This window comes from Pundamilia nyererei, unplaced genomic scaffold (genome assembly GCF_000239375.1).
Source record: "Pundamilia nyererei isolate P.nyererei 1_Seehausen unplaced genomic scaffold, PunNye1.0 scaffold00034, whole genome shotgun sequence".
NCBI lineage: Eukaryota > Metazoa > Chordata > Actinopteri > Cichliformes > Cichlidae > Pundamilia > Pundamilia nyererei.
In genome coordinates this window covers 365,399-382,580 of record NW_005187435.1, presented here as the reverse complement: position 1 = coordinate 382,580, position 17,182 = coordinate 365,399, and the positions used below count along the sequence as shown (strand labels likewise).

General features: G+C 40.2%; 2 protein-coding genes across 2 annotated transcripts; one reads left to right on the top strand and one right to left on the bottom strand.

Annotated features, from left to right (window-relative positions):
* Positions 1-413: 413 nt before the first annotated feature.
* On the bottom strand, positions 414-8,565 carry nfs1 (NFS1 cysteine desulfurase). The gene is made up of 13 exons (XM_005729642.1): positions 8,195-8,565; positions 7,187-7,257; positions 6,956-7,072; positions 6,282-6,365; positions 5,416-5,568; positions 5,099-5,192; positions 4,794-4,928; positions 4,229-4,386; positions 4,038-4,143; positions 3,622-3,703; positions 3,098-3,181; positions 2,768-2,857; positions 414-2,637 (listed from the first exon to the last, which is right to left on the bottom strand). Exons 1-13 carry the CDS (start codon positions 8,298-8,300, stop codon positions 2,574-2,576), a joined length of 1,344 nt encoding a protein of 447 aa, XP_005729699.1. The 5' UTR covers positions 8,301-8,565; the 3' UTR covers positions 414-2,573.
* Positions 8,566-9,535: 970 nt separating this feature from the next.
* On the top strand, positions 9,536-16,606 carry cunh6orf89 (chromosome unknown C6orf89 homolog). Its single transcript, XM_005729643.2, has 8 exons — positions 9,536-9,704; positions 11,683-11,949; positions 12,233-12,398; positions 13,216-13,364; positions 13,840-13,991; positions 14,444-14,579; positions 14,873-14,996; positions 15,270-16,606. The coding sequence occupies exons 2-8, from the start codon at positions 11,761-11,763 to the stop codon at positions 15,350-15,352; spliced, it is 999 nt and encodes a 332-aa protein (XP_005729700.1). The 5' UTR covers positions 9,536-9,704; positions 11,683-11,760; the 3' UTR covers positions 15,353-16,606.
* Positions 16,607-17,182: the final 576 nt, after the last annotated feature.

Genomic DNA, 17,182 nt, shown 5'->3' with positions numbered 1-17,182 from the left:
TCCGTATGGTATATTTCGGTGTTTACTGGAGGCAAAATGGGAAGACATGAGTGGTGCAAGACTTTTGCAAAGATTATACATACATACAGGGGCCTAAGATGTAACTGTGCAATGTTTGGTTGCTAAACTGATTGCATAAGAGTCTGTGGACAGACAGATTTGGAGTTTTACAGTCACAGACATTCGTGGTGTTTAACTGAAATTTTATCTGCTACATAAAAAAAAGACAATTTCTGATCTCCAGGGCAAAGAAGATCCATCTTATTTTATCTTATAATGGAATGGTCAAACTACCTCAGGTTGAACTCTCTGCGACCCGTGGAGCAATGTGAAAAACACATTCAGACATCATCAAAACTGTTTTGAGAATCTGAGTTGAAAAAACAATAAACACAAATGAAATACATCAAAAGTTGATGGCATAACCAGAAGAAACAATTTTATTGGATACTAATGTGCAATGACATGTAACAGTCGAAGACAGTAGATGCAGGAGACGAGCAAATATATCAAAAAGAGGCTCCAGATACATCCAAGAACACTATACAAGAATCCCCCCCCCCGAGAGTGTAGTCTTAGAGACCCACATTTTTTAACCAATTGTTTTATTTTTGTTTAGATTTTCACAATCATCTTGTATTTCCTGTCATAAGCCACGGACACGTGTGACAGAAGTCTGACTTTAAAAATCAGGGCTGCAGACTTGTAGAGTGGTTACTGACTAACAGAACAATGAAACCGCTGCTGCTAACACTGTCTCGTTGGATATTTCACTGAGGACTGCTGATCATAGGCCAACATGCTACCACTGAATGAATAATAAACGCTGATGTGGGATGATAAGACAAGAGCATGAGACAGAGAGGGCAGTTTATAACCTATGAACAGAGCTGGAGAGATAAGCCTGTGAATCTAGTGGAAAGGTCTGACTCAAATAAATACTGGGCGAATCATCACATCCTGCTGCCTTCAGTTGCTCTTTCCAGCTTTGCTGAAGCAACACAGCTTTGTTCCGATTCTTTTATCACTTAGATTGTTGCCCGTGTTTTATTTTTTCCTAATTTATGTGGCTATCTTTGGGTTTAATGCGAGTGTGATGGTATCACAAAGCTCGGTCACATTTAGCAAGAGTAAACAGTAACTGTGTTGGTCACACGTACATTCGTGCTTCTCCACAGCAGGTTCATTCTCAAGATAATATCAAAACTTGTCATCAATTGGATCGCTGGATATAACACCAATGGATGTTTGAACTACTGCTTGACTCAGTAAATTATAAATTATTTAGTTCTAGTTGTGTGAATGTCTGATCAGGTCTTTCTGTGGAGCTCTTTGGCTCTGCAGAGAGGGTGATTACTGGAAGTCAAAGAATGAAAGGGCTATGGAAACACACTTGCCATTAGCCCCGGCATACTGACTGCTTAAAAGACTTCTCAGGTTTTCAATATTCAGTTTCACTCCAGTTTGAAGTCTTTTACACTACATTACTGAGATATATTTGATAGATGACAGTACACAGCTATAATGTGTGGGCCTACAAAGCTTCTACTAATTGCAGTGTCATAACAAAACAATGTTGCATTTCAACCTGCCTGCCACATTGACACTTCATGATTTGGACGGTACTGTGTGTAACTTCCATTTCCCACAGACACGCTCATGAGTGCATTAGTGAAACAAGTGTAAACTAAGCTGTCTGTTAACCAGCTTCATGACACCAGGCATCAAGATGTTAGATTAGGTGAAGTCAAATCACCTAAAGAGTCAGATTAAAAGCGCCTCTGTGCCATTTACTGCATGTCTGTCATACTGTGCAAGACCAGTTTTAGACAAATCTTGGTCACAGACACTGATGCATATCAAATTGTGCGATGGATGCATAGTTGATTACAGTGCTGCAATGTTTTTAGAAAAAAATAATAATGACAGAGACATATGAGTATAAAAGGGTTTCTTCTTAGTCATAGAGAGATGGTTTTTTCCTTTTTTACTTTACAACCAACTGTTTTGGTTTGTGTGTGTGCCCACAAATTTGTTTTCCCCTAACCTTTATTAAAAAAATACGACATGTGCCGACTGCTTTATCCTTTACTGTTGTATTCTGAATAACTGCTTTTTTTGAGTAGCCCTGCTGTGAAAACATGGTCCTGGATGTCTGTCTCAATTTTTTGTTTGCAGGCAGTCTGTTGATCAAAGCCCCAAATCGGCCACTGATGGACATGTCGCACAATCAATACCATATTTAGTTTGAAACAACCAAAGAGGATGTACTTCTCATGAATGTCATGTTAGATTTCAGAGCGTGTCACAGCCTCTGTAAACTTTTCATCTGAGATAAAGAAGCAACCTTCTGGGCAACAGAAGAAAAAGAAGAGATTGATGTGCGTTGGTCAACTGTCTGAGCAACATCTCCTGAGAGAGCAACTGGAGGAGCTTCTAGAGAGACACTGAGCTACAGCTACAGCCAGACGACAGGGAGTTTGTGCGTGTTTGTTTACAGGAAAAAAAAGCTGGTCTGTTCCTTCAGTCTTTTGGGAACTATCATATCGAAGTGGGCAAGAAGTGGAAGAAGCTTAATGCTGCGTCCAGTTGATGCTCTTCAGGTCGATGCCTTCCTGACTCATCTCCCACAGAGGACTGACAGACAGAAAGAGAGGCAAAGAGGCAGGTTAGAGAAAACAAGGTTACCATTCAAAATTTTGTATCAATTTTATGAATGTAAAGTAAAATCAACATCTGCGTGATAGTGTCTGAGAGCTGACTTTACCTCATCTCTCTGAGTCTGTGGACCTGCTCGATGCATTTCTCTGCTGTGTAGTCAACCTCTTCTTCAGTGGTGAACCTGCCAATACCAAACCTGCCACAGACACAAACACGGACATTTAAACCTGAAACTAGAGAACATGAAAGGCTGTTGGTAACCATTCCCTGGTTATCCAAGTTTATAAACAGCTTAGTTTTCTGTGGATTTAATCACTTTGATTGCTAAGTCTGATCAATGTGAAGAAAAGAGTTAGGAAGCTCAAGGAAAATCATTATTAAACTTCTGGGGAGTTGCAGTTTTTATCATAATCCAGGTTACAGGAGGTATTGTTACCTGATAGAAGAGTGAGCCAGATCTTCATCTGCTCCAATAGCTCTGAGGACGTATGATGGCTCCAAAGACGCTGAAGTACATGCACTGCACACACAGACACAAATATTCATCTTTAGAGACTTCATGCACAATCATATGAGGCTTTTGAACTGTACATTAAGCATGTAACTGTACTCTCAATGCTGGTGTTGAAACTGACATTTATGTTAAAAGTGTTTCTGTGAACTTGAGCAGAAGATAGGGAACGAAAAGTCATTCAGGCAAAAGGCATTCAGGACTTTGTGTGATAGGAGAATGATTTAATTTCAATTCCAGATTTAAAAAGTAGCCAACAAAGAGAAGCTAATGTAAGAATGCTACCCTGACCACACAGGTGGCAGGACACTTGATTCATAAATAGTACACAAATCGGTCAACACTTCCATCCTCTCAAAACCATGCCGATTTTCTAACTTTTTGATGCAGTGGGTAAAGTTACACTCAAAAGTTGGACATATGTGCGTGAAAAAAAGTTTGTATCTGACCTCCCTGATGACAGAGCAACATCCTTCAGTGCCATCAGCAGACTCTCGCCCTCCACGTAGGCAAAAGAAAGGTTGATACAGCCTGAAAACACCCAGACACACAAACACAATCAAAGTGTGTTTGTGTGTTCCAACAAAAACACTTCAAAAACATTAACTTCAAAAATCTTCACTGACTTGTAAATCAATTTTGGTTTAAACTCTAACCTGCAGCAGCAGCACTGAGTTTCATTTCTACATGGAATTTATTAGCGTATTATAAAACCAGTTTAGTTACAAGGAGCACTTTAACACTTTACAGTTTAAGAGTTGGTTTCGAGGTTCAGTTTAGAATTAGGTATAGGCTAGAGTTAAGAAATGTCTTACGCTAATAAATGTCCTCATAAAGACTGCTAAACAAACATAAATGTGTTTACCAGGGTAACGCTGTTCTGGATCTCCATTCATGATGACATCAGGAATCTCAGACATGACCTTCTGGACCAGACGAGTAGCCAGCATGGACACCCGCTGATGATCATACTAAACAAACAAACATGCACTAATCCCCCTGAAATGTAGCATCGTCTGAGAAGGTTTTTTGGATGTTTGACTTTGGTTATTTTACCTCCATCTCCTCCTGGGCGATGCTACAGGCAGCTCCCAGACCAACAGCCAGTGGGGTGGGGACAGTGCCAGAGCGCAGCCCCCTCTCCTGCCCGCCACCGTTCTGTATTGGCTCCAAACGCACCCTTGGCCTGCGACGCACGTACAACGCACCCACACCTGGACACACACACACGTAGTAAGTATTTTTGCTTTTACACCGTTTTACGTGCATCTTTTCAAAGATAATCAAACCCCGACTTTGACAGCTGATAGAAAAAATTAACAGGGAAACTCCGCTGATTTAAAAAAAAAAAGAAAAAAAAATCTTCATATAAACAACCTACATACTATATACATACATACTTTTTGCCATCTTTCCTGCTTCATATTTCACCTGCATGTATTTTGTTTAATTTTTAAAACCAAAACACGTATTTCTGTGGGAAAATTTAGCCATTTCTAGTTTTATACAATTTATATAAAAATGGAAATGGGCACTGACAAATGAGCTCCACAAACTATCTCACCTGCCTATTGATCGGTTTAGAGTTATGCCACCTACTGGTACTGCTACTAAAGCTGACCTTTGGGTCCGTAAATCTTGTGACCACTGATGGACATCAGATCGATCTTCCAGTCAGAGATGCTGATGGGAATCTTCCCAACGGCCTGAGCAGCATCAGTGTGGAAGAAGACTCCTTTTGAGCGACAAATCTGACCTGTAGATAGAAAGAGTTCAAGCTCATTAATCTGATCAGAGCTCTCGGTTGGGCTCCGCATTAAGCGAATAGTCTGATTTATTCAGTAAAACTGACAAAACTATTTAGATGCGGATATTATGAGTGCGTGATTGTGAGCATTTCATGTGTGTTTGATTTGCTATGCTTACCAATCTCCTTGATGGGCTGCTTGACTCCGATCTCGTTGTTCACGGTCATCACCGACACCAAAGAGGTGTCAGTACGGATGGAGGCCTCCAACAACTGAACACACAAACAAACATGTAGTAAGACTCACTGTAAGGAGCAGACACGGGACACAATAATTCGTGAATTCTGTAACGCTACAAATGGAGGTAAAAATAATAAATACAGGCTTCACTGCCCAGAGGTATTGTAAATATAGCTTCCAGTTTTTAATATGTTCATACAGACAATATTCTGGTTGTTGTCTGCGTGATCTCTCTTTTTGTCTCTGTATGTTTACCTCTAGGTCCAGCAGGCCGTTGTTCTGGACCGGCAGGTAAGTAACATCGAACCCTTCGGACTCCAGAATCCGACACGAGTCTAAGACGCACTTATGCTCGGTCTGAGTGGTGATCACATGATGTTTTTTGGCCTTGTAGAACCGGGCTACACCCTACAGGAGAGAACACACTGGGTTAAAGGGAAGAAAGTTTTAAGATTTTCTCTGATTCTAGCACTTTCTGGAGTTGTGAATCCAGTTTGTGGCTACTGCTCGTTTCTTTTTAGCATTAATTCAATTACCTCATTTATAATTCCAGTAAATCAGAATCGACAGCAGCGTGACTTTAATTTGCTTCCTCTATTCTTGCTGTTATTACTTGTTCTTTGCTACACATGGTGTCTTTGGTAAGGCAATCCAAGTGGACTGAAGTGAAGTAGTTTGTTTCAGTGAAACAGTGAAAACAGATGCTACTTCTTCCTGTCAGTTGACTTATTTGCCTCGTGTGCACAGAAAATTTCTTTTAATTAAATGTTCTCAACGTGGCTGACAAATTCCATTTTTATCACAAGTTTTTGCATTTCAATATTGTATAGTTTGATTCAGAAGAAGCATCCAAATCATTAACAATACAAAGAGTTTTGTTAATGACAGTTTTGTTTTAAGGAGTTTTATTAATCAGTTCACATTCTGAATTTGCTCTTACTGTTTTATGTGTTTTTTATTTCTCATGTAGTTTATCACTTGGTTTTTTACAGTGTTCTTATTTTGTAAGAGTTGTAGTTTTAATCTGTTGTCTGCATTTTATATTTTTGATCAGTTTTCACCAAAACAAAACCTGTGTGTGTTTGTGTGAGAGAAAGTGATTAAGGTCAAGAGAGTAGGACCTTGATAGCCATGTTGTTGGACTCTGTGGCTCCGCTGGTGAAAATGATCTCTCTGGGATCGGCTCCAATCAGATCAGCCACCTGCTGCTCAGAGAGAAAGAAAGGGGGAAAAAAACACCAAACAGATTCACATGTTTCTAATTTGTGTTTCTAATTTTGAACATGTGTTCTAGTGATGCTCTAACTCCGCCCTAGTGGCCATCACAATTTGGCCATTGAGAAATTTGCTCAAATTCTTATGCGTGGCCATTTTTCCTGCTTTTAACACATAAACTTTGAGGACAAAGTGTGAACAACCAGACAAAAAAATCAGATTTGATCAAAAAATCGTAATTGAGCATTAAGACCTGCAGTGTGAACGTAGCCATAGACATATAGCAACATCAGTCAGTGACTCTCGGTGAAACATGCACATGTTGTAGGTTACAAATATTAATGTCGGAGCGTTGATGCTGAATTCAAACATTCAGCATCAGTGCTCGACTTTGGTGTGCTCACTAGCTTGTATGAGGCCTGCATCTCTTTGCATACCACAGCTACAACTGAGCAAGCCAAAGTGATACATGGACCAGATTTTTTCAGTAAAAGGACTAGATGTTACTGTCCTTTTACTACCTGCAAAGAAAGTGTAAATAAGCACAGCCCACTTTTCTAAAGATGGAGCAGCTCTCTACCTTCCTAGCGTTCTCCATAGCGGATTCACTCTCCCAGCCGTAGGCATGCGTTCTGGAGTGAGGGTTACCGTAGTAATTCACCTGGTATGGCAACATGGCATCCAGCACCCGGGGATCCTAAAGACACACACAAACATATGAAACTCTAAGTACAACCAGCTTTATGTCCAACTCTCTCTGACATCAGCTGTAAAAGCCTGTAAAAGTGACAAAGTGCTTAGTAACAGTTACCATGGGAGTGGTTGCCTGGAAGTCCATGTAGAGGGGGCGAGGCTCATCCTGTTCATGTTTCTTGATCAACTCTGCAGCATAAATTACAGTATATTTAAGACATTTAAAGCCATTCTTAAGACCACATTAAATTTATTAATGTAAAAAAATGGCATTTAAATTGTTACATTATTACATTCATCGGGCATATTGGGGCCCGATGAATGTAAAAACAAAGAATTACCAGATTTTTTTTAACCTTATTTTTGTTTTTATGAAAAATAAGAGCCACATATGAGGATATTCGTTTAAAATTTCGATAGAACAGTAGCAGTATAATGTCCTCGTAAGTGGATATCAGGCCCTTGCAGAGCAAAATTGAGTATTTTGGTCTAAATAACCCAAAATGTGATGTCCACATATGTGGACGCCAGGTCCTAGGAGGTTAAAATACGAAATTTTTCACCAAACCTGACATGTGTGCAAAATTTCACGAGTTTTTGAGCATGTTAAAGCACTCAAAAAAGGCAATTCATTTCAATGAAAATAATAATAAGAAGAAACAGAGCAGATACAATGGAGCCTTCGCACTCTCAGTACTCGGGCCCTAATAATAAGAAACAGAGCAGATACATTAGGGCCTTCGCACTCTCAGTGCTCGGGCCCTAAAAATGTTGTCAATCTGGCAATGAAGTCAAGAGTAATGTGCATGATTTTAACATTATAAAAAATGGAGAGTGACACAGAGAATATCAGAACATAAAATCTTTTTAAAACAGTTATTTAACAAGATTGCTTCGTCTTGTGCCAGTCAGCTAGTGCTCGTGAACTTTCCGTTTATTAGTGTTTTAATTTAGTATTTTTTAGGTTTTCCTGACCTCACGTGGATTTTAAAGTCGTCAGTTAACCTGACAGTTTACAGATGCTGTGAAGTTTCCTGCCTCACTAAACTGCGTCACTTTGGGATTAGCTTCGTGCTAGTTGGTCTTGGGGGAATAAGCTACCCATTTTGCTCGGGGCAATTGTTACCTTTCTGCGGGAAGCTAGCGGCCGTCCGCTCGGAGCTCAGCCGGAGAGGAAGCCACGCGGTTGGCCTCAGCAGCCGGGAGGACACGGTCCTACCCGAGGCAAGCATCTTGTCAGTGGACTGGCTTCAACTGGAAAGCCGCTGACCTCCGTCAAAAACAGCACGCTGTTCGTGCTGAACACCAGCAAAACAGAAAACTTGGCACAGACCAGCTTAACCCACTGGTTCCTCCGCAAGAAAATAGAAATAACAAAATATCACTACTTAAACAAAAGGTTAAATTTGAGTGAAGTTCGGTGATGTTGCCGCCTGTCTGTTACGTCCAGGTATAAACACAAATGTCAAGATGAATACGTAACACCGAACACTTCCGTGTGAGACGTTCAAATTAAAAGCTTTTCACAACCATCGCAATGATAAGCATTGCTTCATATAAAGTGGATTATTTTCTAAAAAAGTATATAATATGCACATATATTTGGATTTTTATCAGTCGGACTGATAGCGGTTTTTGTCCTCTGATTGTCAAGGGGAGAGAAAAAGCAACAGATAAATAAATACAAGTAACAATGTAAAAAAAATATCATAGGACTAGGGTCACCAGTAATGATGTCTTAGACTTTACAGGGTAAAAACTTCAGGTTTCTGTTAATTAATTTAAGTAAGATAATGGAATATGTTCTTTATCACAAAAATTTGGGACTTCTGCAGCCAAAACAAATTGTGCAATACATTAAATAAAATCCCATTATTTTAACTTCCGCCTCTTTGCAGCGTCTTCACTCGGTTACTTTGATAGCTTGACGCAGCTCGATGTCGATGCCGTTTCATGGTTGCGCAAGAAACGGAAATAGGAGGCGGGAGTTCCTGTGAACGTTCACCACTCTTATTCGTTAATTTTCTGTGTTTTGGTATCGCTTCTGCTTTTTGGTTGGCTACAAAGCAACGAGTTTGTGCAAAGTGGTTTCAGTATGTTTCATTATCTTATGAATACACTACTTTTAAATAATCTATTTTTGCTTCAGTAAAATTTTTGTGTGAAAGTGTTGTACTGTATAACTATTTGCGTATATTTCTGGAGTTAAGTGGTTCGCACTGTTTCCTCACAGGATAGAAGGTCCTGAGTTCACTTCCACCATCAGGAGTTTTTACATCTTCTCCCCCGTTTGCGTTGGTTCTCTCGGGCTTCTTCCTACAGTCCGAATACATTGGGGGCGGGTTAATTGGCGATTCCAAAATTGCCCTAAGACAGCTGGGATAGACTCCAGCGACCCCGAAGAGAATTAATGGATAATGCAATATTTAAATCCAGACCCAGACTCCATACCAGCTGGTGGCGCTTTTTTGACGTTCGCCCAATAAAGAAGAAGAAAAGGTAGAAGCGGAAGAGAAGCCGAATGTAGCTCATTAGCTACCTAGCTAGGTTACTTTTAAAAACCCTATTTATATATTATTTTTAAAAACACCGGGGATGGAAAATTAAACTTTTTGAGCGGTGGATCTCGCTTTGAGGTGAGTTTGAGGTTTCTGCTCGTAATGTGAAAGCTCGCAGAGACGAGCTAACCCTGTCAGTATGCTGCTGCTGGCAGGACGGTAAAAACGTTTTGGGGTTTTGTTTTTATTCATATCAAATAATATGATGGGTTTATGCTTTAGTCAAATTAACGAATAAATTAGGTAGTGTTATATTTAACATTTACATGCGTTTTCTGGCCGTAGCAGCTGCACTGATCGTAGTTATTAAAGATAAAAAGGAGAGAAAACTAGTTTCCTGAACGTTAGACACCAACATGAGCGTCAATTCTTACTTGTTATTTACAACAACGAGCGAAAAGCAGAACTAAACACTGTGGGGATTTAACTCCCCTAGTCTCAGTCTGATATTACGTTCGCACTGAAACTGAATTTGCACTGTAATATGTAATAGTAGCTTGTCGTTTTATTTTCGTATAGATATTATTATGGAACATAAATAAATGAGAAATATTTAGTTTACCTACACTGGACAGTCTGTGTGGGTCCACTTTTTTTTTTCCTTTTTGATGTGTGTATGTGTTTTACTTTATTTTTAAATTTTAATATTAAACAAATGAAACCCAAGTCAATAAAACATACAGTTTTTAAATGATGGTTTAATTTATAAACTGAAAAAGCTACACAGACCCGCCTGACCCTTTGTGAAAAAGTAATTGCCCTAAAGCTGATTGTTTTTGCCACTCTTGGCAGCAAGAGCTGCTGTCTTTGCAGTCATTTGTGATGACTGGCAATGCGTGTTTCACATCACGGTGGCCCACCCTTATTGACAAAATTGTTTTAATTCTGGATTTTCAAGCACAAAAAGCATTTTTAAGGTCAAACCAAAACATCTTAAGCCTGGACTTTGCCTAGGATACTTCAAAACCTTTTTAATGTTTTTTGTTTTGTGTCTTTGGACGTTTTGGTTGCATGTTTCTAATTATTGTCCTGATCCACAAGTGCAAGTCTCAGATTCCAGCTTTGACACTGTGGCTATCTGGTGATATTTTCTGTTGTAATGTTACTTTCTGGATGGTTAAACCTTGTTTTATGTATGTGGGGTGCATCATATGCAAGCCATTGCTTTGGCCTGCACCCTTTCTTTTGGAAAGAACCACTTGTTTCATTATGATCAGATAGCAATAAACAAACAAATACACAAGTAAATAGTGAAGAGAACCTATTTAAATGTTCGAAATCTCGAAAGTCTGTGAACAGGACTTTAGAGATCATATACCCTTCATTTGAAATGAATGGTAAAAGAAGTACTTGTCACTGTGGGGGTTTTATTTCTTGCTGTAAGGGAAAAAAAAAGTTCAAAAATTATACATGCAACATTCTTAACGGCCGTTTTTGAAGTGCTGCAAATGTAAATGTTGCCACCAACCTCATGTTATCAAAACAGGGCTGTTTTGCAAAGTTATCTGTAACTGGTGCCAAAGTCCGTGTAGAACTGACACAAGAGAATATGGCACACAGATGATCTCAACCGAGCTTCTTAAAAATCAATAAAAGCTGTGGCTTGGTCAGAGTGTATGCATTTTTATGTCAAAGAAGGTGCACCCCCATTTAAGTTTATTAATAAATGATGCTCTATAGTAGTTTTTGTAGAGTACAAGTTGCGACTTGTACTGGACCTTTTGAGAGTCATGCAGAGCTGATCTAATAAGTCAAATAATTTTTGCAACTGTGCATGACGATAATAAATCCAGCGTATTAATCTCACAAATCAAGATGATAGTAAGGATGATATTGTAAAATATGTTTTAGTTATGAAAGCCAGAAATTCATTTGAAAGATTTGTGACAGCGTCTGGAAGAACAAACATGTTTGTGTGAGTGGCCAAGAGGGCAACCTTCAGCCACATTCAGATTAAACATAGAAGTATTTCCACATCATCTGCACCTTCAGTGATGGTAACTTGCTAGTGCTGAAAGCTGTGACATGTCAGCTGACCCCTTGGTTTATTTCACAGGTGACGCCATGCTCCAAGAGCTTTTAGCAACCGAAATTCGACACGTTTGACTAAGAAGCTGTCGCCACTGCCGCCATCATGGGGACAACGATGAGCGAGCCGTGTATTTATGATAAACTGTCCGAGAGTATCGACATCCTCCGTCAGTCGGGTTACCGCTACGGAATGTCGGAGAGGGAGATCGAGAGGTTCATCAAGCAGGTCCTGGAGACCAACGAGCCCAGAAGAGAGCCCCCACAGTTTCCCATCCTGAGAGCCACCATCAAGGTCCACATATAAATTACTACATTGCTGAAACAGATTAATACTGAAGACCTTTGACACTAGAGAGGCTTAGTTTTAATTTTAGTTCGGTAGTGTTGGTAATTAGTTTGAAAGACTGTTTTAAGATAGATTTAAAGTGTGAAAATCCAATTAGTTTACTTTGTAGAAGACTCAGCTCTTTTTGTTGCTCTAAAATAGGTTTACACTTCACAGACGGTTATTCATGTGCTGTCCTGATAAAGGAGACATTTGTCTGAGTTGCAAAGTCTTTGTGTTGTCTCTTCAGTTTGTGGTGGCTGTTGGCTTCTTGCTGGTGGTGGTGCTGGCCTTCACCTACCCCCAGAATGCTCCCCAGCTGGGACTGGTCAATCTGGGCTGCTATAACTGGTCGTCCCCTCTCAGCCACGTCCGCCTGCTCTCCCTACCCATCGCCAAGAAGTACAACCTGCAAGGTGTGAGTTGTTTCAGTTTTTGTTCTGTCGCAAACATGCGTACACAAACAAAATCCAACGTTTTCTACTAACGAGAAAGTCCTTATTACCCTAGGATTGCACAATTCATTTCAGCACCTCAGCAGAGAGCTGTAGTTGGGATATGCCAATCCAGAAGATATTTGACGTTTCAGTTTAAATTAAATTTGACGTTTGTGTGCAGCAGCAAACATGACTGTTCCGTAAACTTGTTCTCCATTTGAGAAAAAACTGAAACCAAAAAGGAGAAACTTTTTTTTTTTTGCATCTCTGCTTAGGGGCAGACCTGTGTTTATGCATGCTGTTACTTGCAGGGACACTTAATAAAACTGTTTCATCATTATAACATCTTTGACTTGAGTGCCTACCTGTAAGCTGTATGCATAAACTTTACGGGGCAGTGCACAGACAGTGCTATCTGCTAATCACTGTAAACAAACTAAAATAAAACGTACTAGAATTTTAGGGCAGTAAACTAATTCCAGTAAAAATGTCCCTAAAGGCACCATAAACATGAACCACTTCAATGACTCGAGTTAGTGGAGATGACATCCGTCAGACTATAGGTCTTTAAAAGAAATCCAAACAGGTGACTTATTTAGGAGAAATTAAATCAACCCATGCAGTTAGATTAGATTAGATGAAACTTTATTAATCCCTCGGGTGGGTTCCTCTGGGAAATTCACTTTCCAGTAGCACAGCTCTGTCAAGAATGAAGCTATCCTTAGAGCCCAAAGCTTGTTTGTTTGTTTCAGACCAGCCTGTAAATATGCATTTCTTAAGTGTTTGTGTGCTGCAGGTTTCCATGAGTGGTGGAGCGCCGGCGCTCTCAGGCAAAATCTAGTCAACTGTTCAGGCTGTGCGGAGATTTCCTCAGTGTTGGAAGTCCCTGAGAGCCTCAGAGGGACTGTCACTCTGCGACGAGGTCCTCAGCTTGTCCTGCTGAAGGTCAGAGGTCAACGCTGTCTCTAAAGAGCCTTGTGTCATATTCCTGATAGAGAACCTGTTTAAAATGTCTGTAAACACCACCGTGTGTGCCAGTGGTGCCATTTAAAGGATTTGACTTGTTTAATTTTGACTCTGTTATTAGCGTAGCCTCTGTCTTTCTGAAATGTGCACGTGAGCATTTTTCTTTCCAAAGAATTTATTTATTTATTTATTACTACAAACACTTCAAAAACTTAAGATCATCATGATAACTGCATCTACTGTGCTGAACAAGTGACACATGCATATTGTGGGAGCCACTCACACAGATCTCAAGAGATAAAGAATGTGTGTAAGGCACTTGTCACACTAGGAAAAAGTCAACAGCAGACCTGTAAAATCACATGCCCTGTAAACAGTATTCAGTTTGAATAAAAAAACAAAACAAAACAGTTTGTTCATCTTTATTTCCATTTGTCCATGCTGCTCTCTCTAGGGCGGGGAGTCCCTCAGCGTCCAGCGGCAGCAGCTCGAGGAGCTCTACCTGGCTCATTCGGGCTCCATGTCCATTCTGCTGGAGGAGGAGGACGGTCTGCACAACCACAATCTCGGCCTCCCTCAGGGACCTGCCAACTTCACGTTGCTCTGGTACTTAGCATTTTTAAAGTAGTGCTCCATTTGCTCAGTACTAACCCAAACCACTGGAAAATACTTACTAATTTAATACTTGAAGAGGTCAGAATCAGATTGTTGTGCCATCTACATGCGGACGCATACTGTGTAATAAATAAAATGCTGGGTGCAACACATCTACCTGTAAAAAGTCTACTTACTACACTTTTAGACAAATCGTTGTACTACCCCTGTGATCTTTGACCTTCGTAAATTGTGGTCTCAGTTACATTCAAAAGAGGAAGTTAAGTCCACCCTATGCTAGAGTATGTTTTAGAGCAAGCCAGCCTTGTAATTTTCAGATCGCTGACCCTATGACCATTAAAACTGGACGTTAAAAACCAATAGCTGACATCACTGTGACCATTAATTATATCTGGATACAGTCTGTGTGGTTGTAGTTGTGCATATTACTTCTGTCCCTGTAGGCGGTTCAGCTCTGGGACCAGGGAGAAGGTGCTGAGGTGGCTCTTCCCGAAGGCTGAGCTCTGCCCCCTGCTGGACAGCGCCGGGACCATCCTGCAGCGCTGCCTGGTCACCCACAGCACAAACTCTCAGAGCAAGGTGAGTCCAACTGTGTTCATATTTGTTCATATTCCAATCGCGGAGGAAACACCACGCTAATTATCGTTATGGATGCAGAGAGTAAACAGTAAAAACGGTAAAAATAAAGAAAAAAATGGATTATTATTATTATTATTATTATTATTATTAGTATTAAGTTAAAGCAGCTGAAGTGTGTTGAGGTTGTGCAGTTGTGATTGTAGCGCCTCAGTGACGTTTTGTCCTCGATAATATTTAACTACAAAAACACACCTTTCAGCTTTCTTTGTTGTAAGCTGCCGTTTGGGTTTCAGGGTGTCAGGGTGTTGGGCTGGCTGGTGGTGGGCGAGGGGCTGCCAACTGTTCGAGTTCTGCCCGTTCAGCGCTGCCAGAAACACTGCAGCTCCTTCAACCTGTGGCTGACGCCGGGAGACATGGGTAACACCTGCTGCACCTGCACATTTTTACACTGGACAGCAGATGAAATACAGATAATTATTATTTTTTTAAAGTTAAAATATAGTTTTTGTTGTTAGGACTTTATATAGTTTATTTATTCATTAATGTTTAATTTGTCAGATTAAACATTAATAAATTAATGTTTAATCTGACAAATTAAAATCAAAGCAGTTAATGTTTTGTGTAGCTGCTGAAGCCACACTGAGCACCTATTGATGATTTGTTGTCCCCTCTGACCTTTGACCTGCACAGTGTACGCTGACCCCCGGTACTGGCAGATGGAGCTCTTTCCGGGTCGAGGCCAGAACATCATCTGTGGCGGGTCGACATTTTAAAACTTCAGGAGGCGCCAAGAGAAGAAGGGCGGAGTTCAGGACTGAGGCGTGACATGGAGATCATCTGCCTTGCTCCAGCTCCGCCCACTGATGCCTTACAAAGTCCCAACCTTTTTATTATTATTACTTTTTCCTGGTACCCCTTCTTTCCTCACATCATCCTCAGAGAGCTGGAACAACTGCACACATGGAGGTTTGAGGACTGAAAAGTGACTCATTTAGTTTACCAGCTGAACGTAATCTCGTGCCATAGCTCCACACAGATATCTAGATATAAAAAGAACAAACAAAAGAAATCTTTGTTTCTCTTTAGTGTGCCCGGTCCCAGGTCTCTGAATCACCGCCAACACCTCCGACTCGTTCAGTGATTTTAAAATATCTGCTGTTGTCCTTGTTGGTTGGAGAAAACAAAGTTATATTTTGTGTCAAAGCCAGAAAAATGTCTTCATGTGTGACTCTTCACAGTGATGAGGGTCAAATTTATGAAAAATGACTTTTAAATGGAGTCCTCTTAAGAGACTTGTGGTTTCAGATATTGAGTCACAGCTGATTGGTCAGCCAGAGACAACCCAAGCACCATGTACAACGGAAGAACAATGAGATACAAAATTAGTGCTTTGCATATTGGCCGTGTGCAGCCGACCCCAGGCTGGATTAACTTAAACTTTGTGGCTTTTTAATCTGTAATAGCTGATTGATCTAAAATGAAACTGGGAGTAATCAAAGTAGAACCAGTAGCAACGCAGGGGATGCCCCACAGCTCCCGTTCTTCTTCTTCTCCCTCTAACACCTGCTTAAGTTTTTGCACTTTCTGGGAACTTTAAAGGAACTTTGGCGTCATTTGGATTCATGTGGATGTGGTAAAAGAGCCGGACTATGATCAGAACTTCCAGCCGCTAACAAACTCAGATGGTGCTGAGAGGAAAAACTCATCGAGCTGCTCAGTGCAGGAGCAAACCCAGAAACAAAAGAAAATAATTGCCATCTGTTGTGACGCTTCTGCCCTTTATTTGGTTCTTTTGATTATGTTAAAGGGACAGTTCACCCCAAATTTTAAAACTATGATATTCTCAGTTACATATCGTAGTACCTAAAACAGTCTGTCATTTGAACTGCGTTTTAGTTTTTCTGTATTTTGGGTAATTTTTTTTCAAAGTGGACCCATTATGTTCTAGTATCAGTAAGAGGATATTAGTTACCCCATCTTAGGGCTGTTCGATATAACGATATATATCGGATGATGATGTTATAAAAAACGTCTATCGTTGCATTTTACGCTATTTGTTTGTTTCGTGGTGTCGCAAAATAAACTGTTTACGGCAATATTTTTTCATTATGGTCACTGTAGTGGCTATATTAATTTCTTAAAGTTCTCTTATTCTCTTATATTTAATATAACCACACTACAGACAGACAAGCGCTTGTTTTTATGCGTTGTCGTTATTTCTACAAACCTTTCACAATAAAGCTCAAGATCCTGTTGAGACTTTTCAAAATAAACTGAATCACGTGAAAGATCTAGAGTATTTACGGATGAGAAGCAAAAACAAGCCGTCGGGTGCTAAAAAATGTCTAAAAATGTATAGTTTCATGCATCAGTTAAAACACTCGACTCCAGGTACGCAACGCCCGGCTGGAAACACTTCACGCAAGTCGAGCTGCCCGAGATTCACAGAATTTACAGAAAATGTTACATTTTTGTGATTATATCGTTATCGGACGATAGAATTCTTATATCGGGATATGAGATTTTGGTCATATCGCACAGCCCTACCCCTTCTTACTGACATCATAGAGATCTTAGAGTAGAAGAAATGAAAATGACATGTG

Excerpts from the sequence above, each read along its gene's own strand:
- nfs1 (XM_005729642.1), bottom strand. The coding sequence starts at position 8,300 with ATGCTTGCCTCGGGTAGGACCGTGTCCTCCCGGCTGCTGAGGCCAACC. Across the intron at positions 7,258-8,194 it reads CGCTAGCTTCCCGCAGAAAG|AGTTGATCAAGAAACATGAA; the intron begins GTAACAATTGCC and ends TTTATGCTGCAG. Across the intron at positions 5,569-6,281 it reads CCAACAACATGGCTATCAAG|GGTGTAGCCCGGTTCTACAA; the intron begins GTCCTACTCTCT and ends TCTCTCCTGTAG.
- cunh6orf89 (XM_005729643.2), top strand. The coding sequence starts at position 11,761 with ATGGGGACAACGATGAGCGAGCCGTGTATTTATGATAAACTGTCCGAG. Across the intron at positions 13,365-13,839 it reads CTCAGCTTGTCCTGCTGAAG|GGCGGGGAGTCCCTCAGCGT; the intron begins GTCAGAGGTCAA and ends TGCTCTCTCTAG. Across the intron at positions 14,580-14,872 it reads GCACAAACTCTCAGAGCAAG|GGTGTCAGGGTGTTGGGCTG; the intron begins GTGAGTCCAACT and ends TTTGGGTTTCAG.